This window comes from Thermobia domestica, chromosome 3 (genome assembly GCF_964235325.1).
Source record: "Thermobia domestica chromosome 3, izTheDome1.hap1.1, whole genome shotgun sequence".
Taxonomy (NCBI): domain Eukaryota; kingdom Metazoa; phylum Arthropoda; class Insecta; order Zygentoma; family Lepismatidae; genus Thermobia; species Thermobia domestica.
This window is the reverse complement of record NC_137456.1, coordinates 306,909,370-306,926,231: the sequence shown is the minus strand read 5'-3', so window position 1 is coordinate 306,926,231 and position 16,862 is coordinate 306,909,370. Positions and strand designations below refer to the sequence as shown.

The 16,862-nt window shown below is 35.2% G+C and overlaps 1 protein-coding gene across 1 annotated transcript in view; it reads right to left on the bottom strand.

Annotated features, from left to right (window-relative positions):
• Positions 1-662: 662 nt before the first annotated feature.
• LOC145681124 (adenosine deaminase-like) overlaps positions 663-16,862 on the bottom strand; it is a 147,979-nt gene continuing 131,779 nt past the window's right edge. The window contains exons 6-7 of the mRNA XM_081752550.1: positions 10,721-10,923; positions 663-5,211 (exon numbers count right to left, since the gene is read on the bottom strand). Coding sequence (XP_081608676.1) covers positions 5,046-5,211; positions 10,721-10,923 — 369 coding nt within the window. The 3' untranslated portion in view covers positions 663-5,045. The remainder of the gene's footprint in view (positions 5,212-10,720; positions 10,924-16,862) is intronic.

The following is a 16,862-nucleotide window of genomic DNA, read 5'->3' as shown; positions in this document are numbered from 1 at the left end:
GAACTTTTAGAACTGTAAAAAATACTGTGACTTAAAAAAAACCACCGATATTACATGGAACATGTGAGACAAATGAAAACATCTGTGTTTTCTGCAGTCAGTCCTGCACAAGCCCTGGCGTACTTCTGTGTATCATGCTTGGTATTGATTTAGTAGCCATGGAATCACAAATACTGAAATTACACTGACAAAACAGTGTTCCTAGACGGACACAAAATAAGGCATACATTGCTGTAAACAATTGGCAATGTTCTGAGTTAGCACGGTACTAATAACGGATTCTTATCTCTATTGAAATAATGTCCTTCCATAGAACCTTCCAGAGGCAAGCAACACTGCTCGGCGTGACGGTTTCAGCGCTGGCTCCCGAAGTATGCGTCAAATCGGACTTGTCCAAGATGGTGACACATAATGCAGGACACTCTAGCGGATTTCCTCGGAAACGTCCCAGTACTGAACCAATGCCTTCTACATCCGCCCGCTTAGTGAATCGAGGAGGCGGTGTACTGAACACTCTTCGTATATACAGTACCTGCAGTTACCTTCTATAGCCTTGTTTTCAACACGTTTATTTTGTATAGATGAAAACGTTATAATGATCTGCATTACAATTTTGTAGCCATTTGTTGAAAATTACGAAAGAAGCATTTAGAGAAAAACGCTTTTATCACAGTTTTCATATTTTATTATTATTATTATTATTAAATAAACAATTTTACGTTGAAATGGTACAATCAAGATTTTAGAAATGGTACAACTTACGAACATAATTACAGGTACAACTGGGAAAACTTTGTTTAATGATAGATTAGTGTAGTATTGTGCAAACATTCATGGTTCAGAGCACAAGGAAATCAAATCGAACTACCGAAATTGTACGAATAAGAGGCATAAAGTTTGCACTGTACGCTTAAGTACATGGAAACATAAACACTGTGTTTTTAATATTATATTTATATTATAATTTTACAATATAAAATGTTTCAAAATGTATATTCAGGTTTTATGGCTTTGTAGTATTTATTACAATTAACTTACAATTATAACAGTGGTGCCCCCCTCTTATGTCCATGACGCACCCCCCCCAATTGTCTATCCGTAGGTGTTCTTCCATGAAAAAATATTCTTTTCGATTAATTTTTACACCCCCTCAAACATACTAATATAGATTTTTACCTCCCTTCAAATATTTCAATGACGCAGTTTGCGTCATAGCCCCCCTCTGTGGGCACCCCTGATTAGATATAATATGTCAAGTGAAAGAGCATCTCAAACAGTTTTGTGCGCACGCATGTGCATGTACTGTTTCCGATATCTGCCGTTAGAAAGCGCTAGTATCAAAGATGGCGACTAGTGAGCAAAAAGCTTTTTGTGTTTCACATTTTGCAAAGACTGAAACTGTAGTTACAGTGCAATCTTCTTTGTGGGAAATTTTAAGGAGACTCTTACAACTACACCCTTGTCGTTTGCAGTTGCTTCAGGGTCCAACGCCTACCGACTACAGTTTACGTGTCAACTTTGCAATCAAATGTTGCTGCTAGGGTTGCCAACTGGCCGGTCTTTCACCGGTCTGGCCGGAAATATCGCTGTTATTTTGATTAAAGCCGGTGACCGGTACAAACTTCTTACCAGCCTCTTTATGACCGGTTTTTTCAAATTTATATCTAGTTCGAAGCAATTTCATCTAGTTCAAAGTATAGATTTAAAAAGTAACTTTCATTCTGTAAATCCAAAACTTTCACCTTTCACCATCTATCAATGATTAATATATTTTGTTCATCTGTTTAGATAATTTTAAAGAAATGACAAGGACTGTACCAAGGAAAATTTGAAATTTACTTCTAAGGAACTTTAGACATTTATTGGGAGTGAAAAAGGATTTCTTAACGCAATTTCCTGCAGTTGAAGTATAAGTTTAGAGAATAAATTTCATTTTCCAAATCTAAAATTGTCACGACCCTATACTTTTGTTAATCTGTTTCGACAATTTTAAAGAAGTGATAGTTGATGGTAAATACAATAAAATGATCAATGCCGATTTCAGTTTCTCATTTATAGCACAATGAATCTGTTAAGCTTATTAGTGAAGGTACTAAGGATATGCAGAATACAGGTGCTAATACACTTTTGTCCACAATAGTACATTTCCTTCCCATGAATAGGTCCGAAAAGAGATACTTCACACTTATACCTATATCATAGGGAATTTTGAGGAGGTGCCGGTTTTTTTATTTTCCGGAGTTGGCAACCCTACTTGCTGCATGACGATGAAGATTTTCTGAATTATGTCGTCTTCAGTGATGAATCGACATTTCACCTAAGTGGCGATGTGAACACTCATAATGTTCGTATCTGCGGGTCAGGAAATTTCCACGAGACTCCTCTACTAAATTGAATGTGTGTTGTGCTATATCCCGGTGGAAAGTTTATGGACCTTTCTCGCCTATCGATTCGATGTGTGCCATGTGATGAATGGTGCCCACATGGAACACTTGGTGGAATACTTGTAGCAAAATCTGTTTGAGTTGCTCTTTCATTTCATGTATTATTTATAATTGTACGTTAAATGTAATAAATACTACAAAACCTTAAAACCCCGATATGCACTTTGAAACACCCTGTATTATAAAAATTTTACATTTACAATATCTGTACATGAACCTTTTAAGGTCTTGAAGGATTTTCAGTTAGAGAGATGAAAGATAAAAAAATGTCCAAAATGACCTAAAGTGGACTTGACTTCCTTGTGGACTGAACGCGCGATATGCACAATGGTATTTAGTAAATATTACTTACAGACGGTAACAGAGGTCATTGCTATTTTATAGGTCATTTTATATGATGGTTCATATTTCCCGCATATGAAAAAAAAAAAGTCTCTCTTAGAAATTTGAAATTTTCCTCACTTTAAATTTTATAAATGACACATACACAGTATGGCACGTAGGTATTCATATATTATATCAACCAAAGGTTATAACAGTATCACACCAATTGCTAGTCAGGGATTAGACACGCAAACGTGAGCAGATTCTAGGTAAGTCTAATACGGGCGAAACAAGCATCACAAATTGTTGAAGTAAGAACAAACTTATCTCAGTATATAATTATGTTTTCCTTTTAGTTCAAGGGGATATTGAGATTGAAATTGGAATTTGGAGATCTAGAAAAAAGAAATAATTCTACGGTCACAAGAATATAAGATTTATAACTTCATAATATTCAACTGAGGTAATATTGGTATAAGTCACACAGAGTGCATATCAATTAAATAACAAAATATATGAAAACAGACAGCGAATAAATATACCTAGATATATGGTACTTTGAAAGGATGAATGTAAGTTTATTAATTATGGCTAATGTCATATATTACTTAAGCATAGAACCTACTTCAAATGCAATTTGTGCAAAATACATATTTACAGTTAATTCCGAAAATTTCTTACAATACACACTGTACACACAGAAATTACTTTTTCCAAGTTACAACATTTTCACTTCTACCATAATATTCTATGCAATTTGTATCTTAGTTCACCGTAACATTAGCTAAAATCTTCTACTCTTACATGGCAAATATATTGCATCATGTCATCCGTTGTTTGCAGAGACAAGGACAACCACACTTGAACTAATACTTAACTCTTTGCATTAGTTCAAGACTTGCGGTGCACGAGCTTTGTTTGAATAACGCAACTTCATGTCTTTCACTTGATTTTCAAACGGTACATACAGTATAACATTATCTTGCAAGGTACATTTTCTCTTTCCTAAGTAACGTGACACTTTAGGCTTATTTGCATTCATCTACTGAGTTGACCAAGAGCTTCGTTGGTGTTTGCTTTGCCGGAGATTTCAATTTGCAAATTTAATCTTTCTGACAATTCCAAGTATTCGTATGTTATCTAGAGAACAATAGGGACGGTGATGCCGCTTTCTCATCACACTCTGTCTTGTTATAACACAAACTAGCATGACGGGAGTCAAAAGAAATTCAGCAAGTGTTTCATGAAGTTTCTTAATTTTATTACAAATTAAGATTATACCGTAAAGCTGGTTGTAAGGATTTCCCTCCACCCTTCTAGTTCATCTGTTTATTTGTAATCTAATGTTAGATTAGCTGATCATTATAATCTACATTTAATGAAACGCCGAAGAAAATATTTTTAAAATTTAAAAAATCACGTGAACCTTCTTTATAAAGAAATCTTTTAAACGTCCTTGAAGAAAAATACCTGTGAAATAGATGCAATAACAAATTTTAAAAATACTGAATTAAATAAACATAACTAAAATAAGACCTAAATTAGAAGCCATATTTTAAAATATCTCAATTACGTATTATTCAGTGAACTTACGATATTGTAATAAAATCAAAATAAAAACAAGTTTATTCTGTACTAATTACCTATTATCTGCCTATTTTTACGTCTAAAATTTTGCAGCTGGGTGGTATTCTCAGCATATTACTCGATCGTTCAGTCATGGTTTGGGAAATCTGTTCTTTTCTAGAGATGTTACTGCATGACGTGTTTCTACATCATCTTTAAAAAACGTTTAATTAACGATCATCCATACTGAGATTGGTTGGTACTGTACGAATACTGCAACTAGAGCAATATTCTCAAATCACATACATATAACATCAGTGTTTGTTTAGTAATCTATCTAAAAACAACAAACTATCTATAATTTTTCTTTGAATAATCTTTGGTTTTAACGTTTAAAAAACATATGAATAGCAAGCGTATAACAACATATGCTATCCAAATAAAGTTTAAACAATATTTAAAGATAACCTAATTTAAGAAACTAAGAAAACATCATTAAGATAACTTTCAGAGCAATAATTATAACTTGCAGAAACACAAAAAGGTAACTTAAGACATATTTTCGAAATCAATAATAAATAATACTTCGAAAATAATTTTAACGGAACTTTAAATATGACTATATTTGTAAAATAACAATTGTTACTGTATTTAATTCCCTTTTGGATCATATCATAATGTAGTTACTTTTCTCGCAATAGTCGATGATACTCAAACGTCAACACAATGTCCATTCCGTTGGATTTGTCGTTGTCGATTTTCTGCAGGCTTCAGAAGTTCGTCTTTCTTTGCAATTACTTCGTCAAGGAAAGCGTCCCATTTAGTTTCCCATACGGCCATAGCTTCCGCCTTTTCAGTGTCATTCATTACACTATACCTGCAACACATCGAAAAAAAAAAACTTCCAATTAATTTGAAGGAGTTTATCAGAGTAATAACTAGCAAGAATACAACATAGAAGTAAACAGATGTAGCAATCACATCTGTAGAATAAATTTGTGAATTTTCAAATATTTTCTGTTGCTATTTTTTTTTAATAAAACATTTTATTTACACAATGCCTTGCCTGATAAAGTACTACTTTCATAGCAGATAGCCTCAGTCAAGGACTGGGTTAGCTATAGTTCTTCTACGTAGCAGGGTTGCCAGGACGTAACTCTAACAGGTTGCCCATCAACTTTATTGTTTCCTTTATTGAATTTCGCGTTTGAAGGCTGCATCAAAGAAAGAGTTCAGAAACAAGCAATAAATCGCCCAAGGTACAATGCTTGGGTAGAAACTCGACTGATTGAGTTTAACGCTCTTTTTGTGCCTCCAACCTAAATTTATATGAAGTAGGATTTGCTGCTTAAAGTGAGTTCCGAACTATTGGGATTTATATCCGAAGCTAATATTTCCACCGAGGATTGAGTCCAGAACCACAAGCACAGGCATTTCGTACGTTGGTCACTTGGCCACAAAGGAGCACGAGGCGGAACTCAAATCCACGGTCTAGCTTGCTTATGCTAGCCAGTCTAAGGCCTTAACTAACGAAAAACCTACGAAAAGTGTTCTACTTACCTGTCTGCATGTACTTTTACTATTAGTAGTGACGGAAGTGGTACTATTCTTAGCTTTGTAATAGAAATTCACGCACAGTTCTTTATTGCAACTCGATATTATTCCGTAACTATATTTTCTCAATTGTACTTTACAAAGAGTGCACGATCTTGCGTCTTGAAATAGAGTTAGGCCATGGTTCTTGTTGCATGTTAGATCACATTTTAATATCTAAGTTTATGTTGCTTAAATACCTCAATGATACTATTGTAAACATATCATATCGCTAGAACATACTCTATAATAGCTTCATATTGAAACTTAACTACATGAGTGGACAAAATTAAAACAATTTCTCGCTTACTGTATGCGAGGAAGTTTCTTTTTCTTTTTCGGTTCTGCAATTCCGTAAATTTCGAGCAGAAAGTCTGCTTTAAAATCCAATTTTTAATATACGTATGCTTACACTATCAGCTTAAGATTTTTTTTTTAGGACCACAAACTTATTTTTGTTCAGAGAAATACAAAAGACACCTTCTTAGCTAGTGCGTAATTATTAGGTATGCTTCAAAATACGTTTTATGAACTGAGCACTAAAGCTGAAGCTTTGCTTAAGCTTTTCGAAAGCTGAAGACATCCATGAATCTTTCCAATTCGTATATTGGCAAATTATCAAGAGACTAAGAAATTGTATGCTTTAACTTTAAGCGAGAATGGAACAAAACTATAATATGTTTATACGATTATGGATTAATTTCAACCCGGTAATCCTGTTACATCAGTCACAAAAAGATATTGTTTCCACAGTACTTTGGAAATGCTTAAGAAATTACCCCCATACCAATCCCAGTTATCTAGGCACTATGGCCAAACATGATTTACACTGTACTGACTGCCCTTTATCTGTATAATAGCGCCATCTACATTTTTCACGAAAAAGAATACGTATTTGTTTGTACAGCATTACATTTATGATTCTTTCTTTTTTAAGTAACGTGATTTTCTTTTCAATACGATTTTGACTAATTTTGACTCATATGAACACAGGGGAAAAGCTAAAAATAAGCAAAATTTCTACAAATTATATGAAATACGTGTTGTTCGTCCGATAAGAATGAAAATTAACGGCAAGCGTTCCTAACTATCTATGGGAAGTTTTATAGAGGGGAAATCATTCCTATCTTCCTGTCTATCTGTTATCAGGTATCAGGGCCAAAACGGCAAGACAACTAGGTATAGTATAGTTTGTATGTCTAAAAGTGAGAATATACCTTCTAAACATATTCAATATCCTGCACGTAGTTATATTTGTAAACAACAATGTTTTTTTTTTAATTTATAAACAATGCAATGTGTTTCGTCACCACTTTGTCATGTGATGGAAGAGGAACACCAGCGCCTCCGCTACTTAAAAGTATAAACTTCACGCACTGCCTCAAACGGCATCGATTTCGGCAGGTCAATTCTCTTCTCTTAGCTTGCCTGGAGCTCTGAGATATCCTAACCTAACCCACGCCTCCTAGCTTGCCTGAAGCTCTGAGGCCTCCTATCCACTCTGTTTGCCTGGAGTATTGTGGTAATTTAACTACTCTCCTACCTTGCGTGGGACTGTGAGAGATTCCTAACCGCAACCACCCAGCTTGCGTGGAGCTTCATGGTTTTTCTTCCTACTTAGCTTGTCTGAAGCATTGCGGAACTGTAACATCTCTTTGCTTGCGTGGAGTGTTGAGAATCCTAGCCCATCTTCACCCAGCTTGCCTGGAGCTTCGTGGTTTTCCTTCCCACCTAGCTTGTCTGGAGCATTGCGGAACTCCAACCTCTCTTTGCTTGCGTGGAGTGTTGAGAATCCTAGCTCACCTTCACCCAGCTTGCCTGGAGCTTCGTGGTTTTCCTTCCCACTTAGCTTGTCTGGAGCATTGCGGAACTGTAACCTCTCTTTGCTTGCGTGGAGTGTTGAGAATCCTAGCTCACCTTCACTCAGCTTGCTTGGAGCTTCGTGGTTTTCCTTCCCACTTAGTTTTTCTGGAGCATTGCGGAACTGTAACCTCTCTTTGCTTGCGTGGAGTGTTGAGAATCCTAGCTCACCTTCACTCAGCTTGCCTGGAGCTTCGTGGTTTTCCTTCCCACTTAGCTTGTCTGGAGCATTGCGGAACTGTAACCTCTCTTTGCTTGCGTGGAGTGTTGAGAATCCTAGCTCACCTTCACCCAGCTTGCCTGGAGCTTCGTGGTTTTCCTTCCCACTTAGCTTGTCTGGAGCATTGCGGAACTGTAACCTCTCTTTGCTTGCGTGGAGTGTTGAGAATCCTAGCTCACCTTCACCCAGCTTGCGTGGAGTGTTGAGAATCCTAGCTCACCTTCACCCAGCTTGCTTGGAGCTTCGTGGTTTTCCTTCCCACTTAGCTTGTCTGGAGCATTGTGGAACTGTAACCTCTCTTTGCTTGCGTGGAATGTTGAGAATCCTAGCCCACCTTCACCCAGCTTGCCTGGAGTTTTGTGGGGATCCTTCCCTGGCTGCCTGGGCCTTGAGAAGACACCTATTTACCCTAATTGCTTAGTGGATTTTGTATTGATCTCAGTGTATTTGTGTCATATTGTTTTATAACAAAATTTAATAATAAAAGGCTGTGGGAGAAAACCGAATGCCGTGTGTGAATTTCTCTACCTTCTATCTAACTAGGTAATTTTATAATATATACATATAATATTGTATTTTGCACTATATAAATACGGAATTTGAGCACTGATCGTATCTATGAACTCAGATTTTGAACGAAAGAAATCTTGCGGAAATATTGAGAGGCCAAAGTAACACATAACAAGTTAATAGAAATATAAGTTACGTAACTCGAAACTCCCTGATAAATACACATTAGTGGGTATCATGTAAACATTTTTAAAAAATCTAAGATTGGAAGTCATATTGATTATATCTGAAATACATTAAGAGGAAAATAGAAGTTTAGTTGGAAGTTTTTGGGAAGTGACCTTCGGGAAGGCCAAGATGAAGCAAGTGAAAGTATAATATAGCGTTTGGTCTTTGGTAGATAGGAAATAATTTCTTGGCTGGCTTGGATTAGTACTCCCATTGGTGGATTTTATTCTACGATGACGAATCGTCCGAGGTTTTTAGAGAGAATCTGCTACATCTACAATACAAATAAAGAAAAAAGTGCACCAATATTTGTAATGAAACATTTAAATCTTTTTCGAAAGATATTTTTACACAGACACTGTGATCAAGTGTACCAGTTTGATACATTTGTTTGAAATTTAATACTCCTTTCAGCACTAATGCTATATGAGACATGGATCCACAGCTTAGTGTGGGATCCGAACCATGGAGCTCTGACCGGGAATAGAATTCGGGTCTCCCGAACCAAGAACCGTATAGGCACGAGGGGATTCTGTAGGATAAATGGTTAAATAGGAAGGGATTATGATAACAATGATCAATATGATATCACATTATATAAATATTTCCTCCGAAGGAAACAACTCGTGACTTTGTCCTGCGCTTGCCAGCCAGCGTCTGAGCTCAGAGCAGGGACGTATGCAGGGGTGGGTTTTGGGGATTCGCACCCCGAAATCCTTATTTTTCCGCAAATTTGGTCTAATTCTAGGGGCAAGTTTACAAATTTTAACGTAATTTATCCTCAAATTGAATTTGAAATCCCCCTCTAATGAATTGACCCCTTCCGAAATAAATTCCTGCGTAAAATTCAACTGAGCACGTTGCTGTTTTTGAGAATGAAGACAATAGTATACAATGATTTTGCCCACAATATTAGCCATAAAACAGGAAGATATACTAAACACTAGCTTAGCAAACAATGTTGCAATCAATTAAGCCTTATTCCTGCACATAGTTGGTAATACTTGTTTTTCATTCTCGTAGCGGGTTCTCCGAGCACGTGTATGCTCTGGCCAAACTTCAATGCTCGTTTGAAATTAGAGAGCTGATGCTGATTACGTCACCGATTCCTTTCCTGATGGGTAGTGATCTAGATTGTAGTTCACAGAAAATAAAGAAAGCACGTAATTAGTAGGGGCAGGAGTTTTTCGCAATTTGAAATTAAACATTTCGCATTTGAAATTAAAAATTTCGTATTTTGTCGCATTTTGAAATATGAAATTTCTCATTTTGTCGCTAAGTAAATTATTTTTCAAGCTCTAATATACGAACGCTAATATAGGCCCAATAAAAGCAATAAACAATAATACCACTTAGGACAATGAATTACAAAATTTATATATTAACGTTTGAATATCACTTACGTACAAGTCTTCATTAGCAAATTCACTTGCTCGATCTTCTATCGACCCCATTTTATTCACCATTTTTAAAATTATAGAATCTTTTAGCGAACGTATTCCACAAAGACATCGAAGTGATGATTTTTGCTGTTTTAACACGACACTGAATGTTCTACATTCCACAACTACCAGCTATGAACTTGAAACGGAAGTTAGTAGTAATCAACGTTGCCAAACGAAAGCATTCCTTGGAAAATTGTACTTGTTATTTCTGTATTTTAAGAACTGAAATTAATTTTTAAAAAATCGCAATTTGTCGCATTTTACGGCATATTTTGCTCAAAATGTCAGTTATCGTATTTTGTTGCAACTTCAAAATACCCATTTCCTTACTCAATCTGACGTAGTTGGTTGAAAAACCAAATCTCGGCTTTGTCGGAAAATTTTCGCGATTTCGCAACTTGCGAAAAACTCCTGTTCCTAGTAATTAGTTTTTAATCAGATACTAGATATTGGTTTTTGGTAAATAAAATTCTGTGAAGATTGATGATAACATTAGCAGCTAATAAATACCAGAGTACCAGTTCACTTACGTTATCGAGTTCTTGGCTAATTGCTTGAGCACTCGTAAGTCTGCATTGAGTCCAGCTAAACCCATGAAAGTTTCGTAGAAATCGTAGCTAAGAGCTTTGGTTCCCCACATCCCAGGGTCATCATAAGAAACCACTACAGGGTAACCGTCAGCTATTAAAGTAGCACCAGGATGATTTCGAAGGTCTTTCACTAGTAACAAAACCTAAAATAGACCAATATAACTTCATCAACAAATACTGTATAACAAGGGTTAGTGACATCATATGTAGGCTACAAGTATACACAAACAAATCCACATGTATATACATGAGTGCCAGGTTTTGTACATCAGTGGAGTATTCTAATTCACAGTACACAACCAGAGGTTCTAGGGATATCTCAGGGGTAGTGGGAGTAGTATTGTCAAGGCGTAAAAAAAAAAAAAAAAAAAACGGAAGTTTGAAAAACAATCAGAAACTAGGTCGTTAACTAAACTTGTTGTCACAGTTCGCCACTTCTGAAAACGTATATTTATTTTAGGGCGTGTGACAACTAACATCGTGGTTGAAGGAGGAGTCGCCTGAACTTAGCAAAAGAGTGATAATGAAATATCTACTACTAATTGAAACTATAAATATTTTCTAGTAAAGTAAATTTTGAATAAGTTATATTATTATTCTTAGTTTCTGTATATGTTCATTTTAGAGGCAAATATCCCAAATCGGACTTCCGAAGAAACTTATCGAATCGAATTTATTGACCGTGCTGATAGCGACTACTCCCAGTCACGACCTAATTAGTTTTCAGTTTTGTTAGGAATAAGAAAAGGAAGTGTGAGAAGGGAAAGGAGGGGAAAGAAGTAGAAAGAAATAAGAAAAGAAAAAGAAAAGGAGAAGGAAAAGGAAAGATTGAGGATTTTAAAGGAGAATGGATTACTGGATGATTTAGGAGATATAGTAATGAATTCGAATGGTTATTATCCGGTAAATCGTTACAAATACTATTAGCGGAGAATCAATTTTGAAGTGATTTGTAATAGACACATGTTCCCTCATACCACCCAGACCTAGCTCCAGGCACCACGTTCGTGGGGTTGCCCAGACCTAGACCTGGAAATGAGAAAAGTGAAATTTAATTCTTTGTAATTTAATCTCAAACAATAGTTGATAACTATCCAACATCGGAACTCCATGATCTGAGATCGACCACACATGAATTAGTCAAGAAAAAAAAATATAAACTTATAAACTCAATATAAAATTTATATATCATCTCAATAAGAGTTTCAACTTCCTGGAAGAAAGATGTCGTATTTAGGCTCATCCTGTTATTTTTGTCTCACTCCTAGAGCCGACTTTAAATTTGTTAGTAGCGGTCTTTCATGACCTAGGTTATTTACCTTAACACATATATTAAAACATGACACATATATTATAGATGTTAATATGACAAATGATATTACTAAAATTACTTAAATTAAACCTATCATGCATTCACTCGCTCACTCATTCAGGACAGTGTATGTATGTTTAAAGGAAACCAACTAGCTACAAGGGTACAAATAGTTTATTACATTCATAGTGAAAAGGAAAAATAATTACAAAGAAAATCTTAAAAGCACAAGTTCTTGGTTATATATTAATAGAATACATAGAGTTATATTTTAGTAAATTTTTATATATTCAATCATCTTGACAAATAAAAAAATAATTACGTATATTATATCTTAGGCATGCTAAAGCAAATTATGATTTGCGACATACGCAAAGAAGACACTTATTTCACTTAAAAAAAAAAATGGACAACGAGGAAAGAAAAAAACTTTTAGGTGTACTAGAACTTATGACTCTCTACCTCACGTCGAGACATTAAAAAAAAAAGTATTCTTTGTACGTCCTGTAGCGTATATCAAACTCGGGCATTCGAGATCACTATTAATTCACTAAAGGTAGTGTCCAACACATTTCGCTCGATTTAAATTCAGTTTATGTTTATACACATATATTTTGCTTTATAATAACCATTTGTCCAGTATATACGAACTACCAGTTTGTAGCTGTATTTGCATATTGAAAGTTCTACCCATCTAGGGATTTCAACGACGATATTTGGTCAGAGGAGAATTCTCCTCTCGGTTCAGTCCATTTTTGGATTCATTATTTAGTAACTCCAGGTCACTAGTTAGTCATTCATCACTTGGACGCATCATAACACTTTATTTGTGAATTACTTATAACTTTTATTCATAGTATTTATATTTGAGAAGATCTTCAATGGTTGGGAGGATTATGATGATTTATATCGTGGTAAACACTGGTTAAGTCATAGGATACACATTGGAAAACAGGGGGGATTCTAGGTACACTTTCCAAAAAAGAAATTTCTGGTTGATCACTAAAGGATAATATTTGTTGAGAGATTGGATTACGTTTAGACCTGCCGTTATTTTGAAATGCATGCCATTGAAATTGTTTACATTATTGATTACTAATTACATTTATGCAGAACAAAAAAAATATTTAAGTTCGCGGCGGTATTCCTTAAAAAGAAAATTAGACTACATCATTCCATTCGTCGGAAAACATTACTTAAAACCCATGGCAACCAATAAACGTATGGGGCAGATGCGGTGCTCTTACCTATATCCATATTCTAAATTTAACATTTTACATTTCACTTTAATATTCTATATTTCATATATATTTACATTTCGACGTCTCTCTCTCTATATATATATATATTTTCAATACACGCGCACACATTTAATTACATAACTCCAACACTAATTTGTCCAAGAAGGTTGCAACATTACACCAAGAAACAAGACTTCCGACATATCATCATAAAATATTATTTTCATTTATACCGCGCGTCTATTAATTTTAAATTTTCACATATTCAATTGGAGAGTAGATCAAAGAAAAAAAAAACTTGTAAGGCAGGCACGTAACACAGAACATTCTTAGATACATGAACATATAGAAACCAAACAATTTTTATCTTAACTTTGGGCCCAATATTACAACAACATTCACGGAAATCAAATAAACTAAATGGAAAGTGACCACTGGATGAAAAAAAAAATATAATCCCAGACGGACAATGGTGAAGGAATGAAAGTGGAAATTACGGTGTACCGAATCGTTACTCACCCCGTCGATGGGTCAAATATAATGTAAACCCAGTCCCTAACTATTTCATCAAACGAATCGTGTCTTGAGATGTCTCAGCCGGTCATTTCGGTTAAAAAATATATATATATATTATACATTAATTCATTGATATATTATACTTTCAAAATCGGGGGGGAGGTTGAAAATTAAAAAAAACTCTAGAGGAGAAGTAGAAGAAGTATAGGTAAAGAGAGAGGAGACAGAACACTACAACTACGAAAGATAAGTGGTCGAATTTACGTATACAACATAATATAACCAAATATTCTCTTTTATGCCAAAAGGGGTTCGGCTTACCAAATAAATAGCCGAAAAAGATGTCTGCGAAGATGAGACAAGTCTGTGTCCCCGATGGGATTTTCGGAAAGACAAAGGCTTTAGGGAAATCCCACCACTCATCGTATCCGGTCAACACCCTTGCAGATCCCGGAATCCTCCGGAAGGTTAGAGTAGGCGTTAATTTAGAATTTCAAAAAAGGAAAAAAAATCATTCGACCTCTCGGAAACTAAAAGATTCCAGAATAGTAATGAAACTAGAGTAATAGCTAAGATATCCCTAATTAGCGATTTGCCAAAATAAAAAAAAATTAAATAAACTGGATTTTGGATCGGTGATTTCTATTGCCAAACTTCACCGATAGCTCCCCTTCGCAGAATGCGCTAAATTCTGAGGCATCGATTAATTTCCATCACTATCTAGTTTGGAAACTAAGAAAAGAAAACGAAAATATTCAAGGGGGGAGGGGTCGATGCCCGGGTACGGTATAATAAATTTCAATAACTAACTGTTTCGATTCTGTAACCCTGTCAGAGCTGTCGCCTCCATGAACATTGTAAGCTAGCCCGAGTAGGTAACGTGGAAAAAAAAATCTCAGAGTCATAGGGTCTTCTCTTTCATAACCGACTGTAAACACAATTCACAACAGCCCAAAACGCCAACTATTTGGTATCATAATCGATGAACAATTACATTTAGTTAGCCATTACATGATGCTATCCCTACCCTGCTGTCAGACGAGATTGAAATAAATAAATACTACTGTTATGGTATACTCAACTGCGAAGTAATAATACATGCTGATATATAACTCGCCTACCTTGTCGAGTGATGTCTCGGCGTGGAGGTCAGAACTCGAAACGATTCTCACCACACATTTACGTTTCATCTATCTATATATATCAACATATGGCTAAAATATACCGGGCCCATGTATACACTATACGGGTGTCCTATCATCTATTCACTTTTACTACAATATTCATATTCATATTCAAATAAATATTCATATATTCATATCATCATCTTTTCCATTTACTACGACGCTATATTTAAAAAAAAAAAAAAAACACCCTGTTTCTTCTATCTATGCCCGAACTATTCATTCATTTCATCATATATTCTAAAAATCTATAAATCGCGTCCCGATCAACACGCAAGAAACATTACTCGAACCCAAGACTTCTTTGCCACACAAACCATCCTATATCTTACTTCGCAGCTGTTTTGAAACAAATCTCTATATAGAAATATTCACAAAAAATAAAATATGTGCGATAATATTGCTGAATGTGATAGCATTCTGACAGCAACAATGAAAATTGTTCTGCAACTACAAGAAAAGAATTGGAATTCAATATCGTAATTTCAGAACGGAAATAGCATCACATTGGCTGACTTCGGTTAAGAATCTATGCATAGTTTATTTACTTAAATATTTTCATTATTGGATTACACAGAATGTTGTAGTTTTCAGAATATTAAAGTGTCAAATCACATTATCCAACTATCTGTTCATATGGGCCGGAAATTGTGTTTACTCGGTTTTAAATCGAAAATAAAGGTCAATTTTGTAAAACCTAAATCACTAACTGGGTTTGATGGTAAAATATGCACGACTGATAGTACGGAATTTCGACACAAGGGCGCTAGTAACTATTTGTTCGAACTGTAAACCACCAAATGTGACCTTGTACTTAGGATTATTGTACTATATTACGTTCACTTTCAAATATTGTTTATAAGTTCATTTAATGACGGAATAAAAAAAAATATCGCATAGTAAATACTACACTGTCCATATTTAATTATCTCACGCACTCTTTCATCACTTAACTACCACAATTACTACTACAAGAAAATGTTTACTACATTACAAATATACACATACTACTTAAACTACAAGACACATCATGCAAATACACACCAATCATCACTACCATTAATCTTATTATCCATTTAACACACATAGAACTCATCAGAATTTACCATTTTTTTGTTCAAATCGGCTCTAGCTGATTTAGGGGAAGGAAATGGACAGTGAAAACTGAACCAATTAGTCCTGATTAACTCATGATATTTTATCAGATACTGGTCAAAACGTGTTCAAGGGGAACATACTAAAGCTATTAATTTTGAGGTTCCCCTCCCTAAAAGGGAAGGAAATCTAGATAATTAAATATTTAACCCATCCCTACTGGAAGCTATCCCAATTCGGGATGAAAACAGGAGCCCTTGAAGTTAACCTAACCGATCATTCTCATGTTACAAGATTCCAAAACTCAGAATACCGCCATGTGGATTAGTAAGAAAAATCACTTACTATCTATATTAATAAGTTACTACATGGACAGGTCTTAACTGTATATAATATCGGGAGGGGTGAAAAGGATAATCACTGTTCTGAAATTTCTAAATCGAAGCAAATGAAGAGTTTAGCACACCAAATCAAATGCACGTAATGTCGAACCTGTCCACACTAAATATTTACATCCGGCATGGCGTCCTATGTATCCGGCTTCTTTTCACTGAGATTTTAGTCTGTTTTAACTATTAAAATTGTCTAAATTTTAGCTCCTGTGCTTCCTGGTAGAGTAGTTTTGACCTGGATATACAATTTACCTGTCTGACTCGGTTTTACTGTTAAAATTCCTTCATATTCGCTAGCTGATCAAACACACTGCTTTCTTTTTCGATCGACGATGTAGAGTG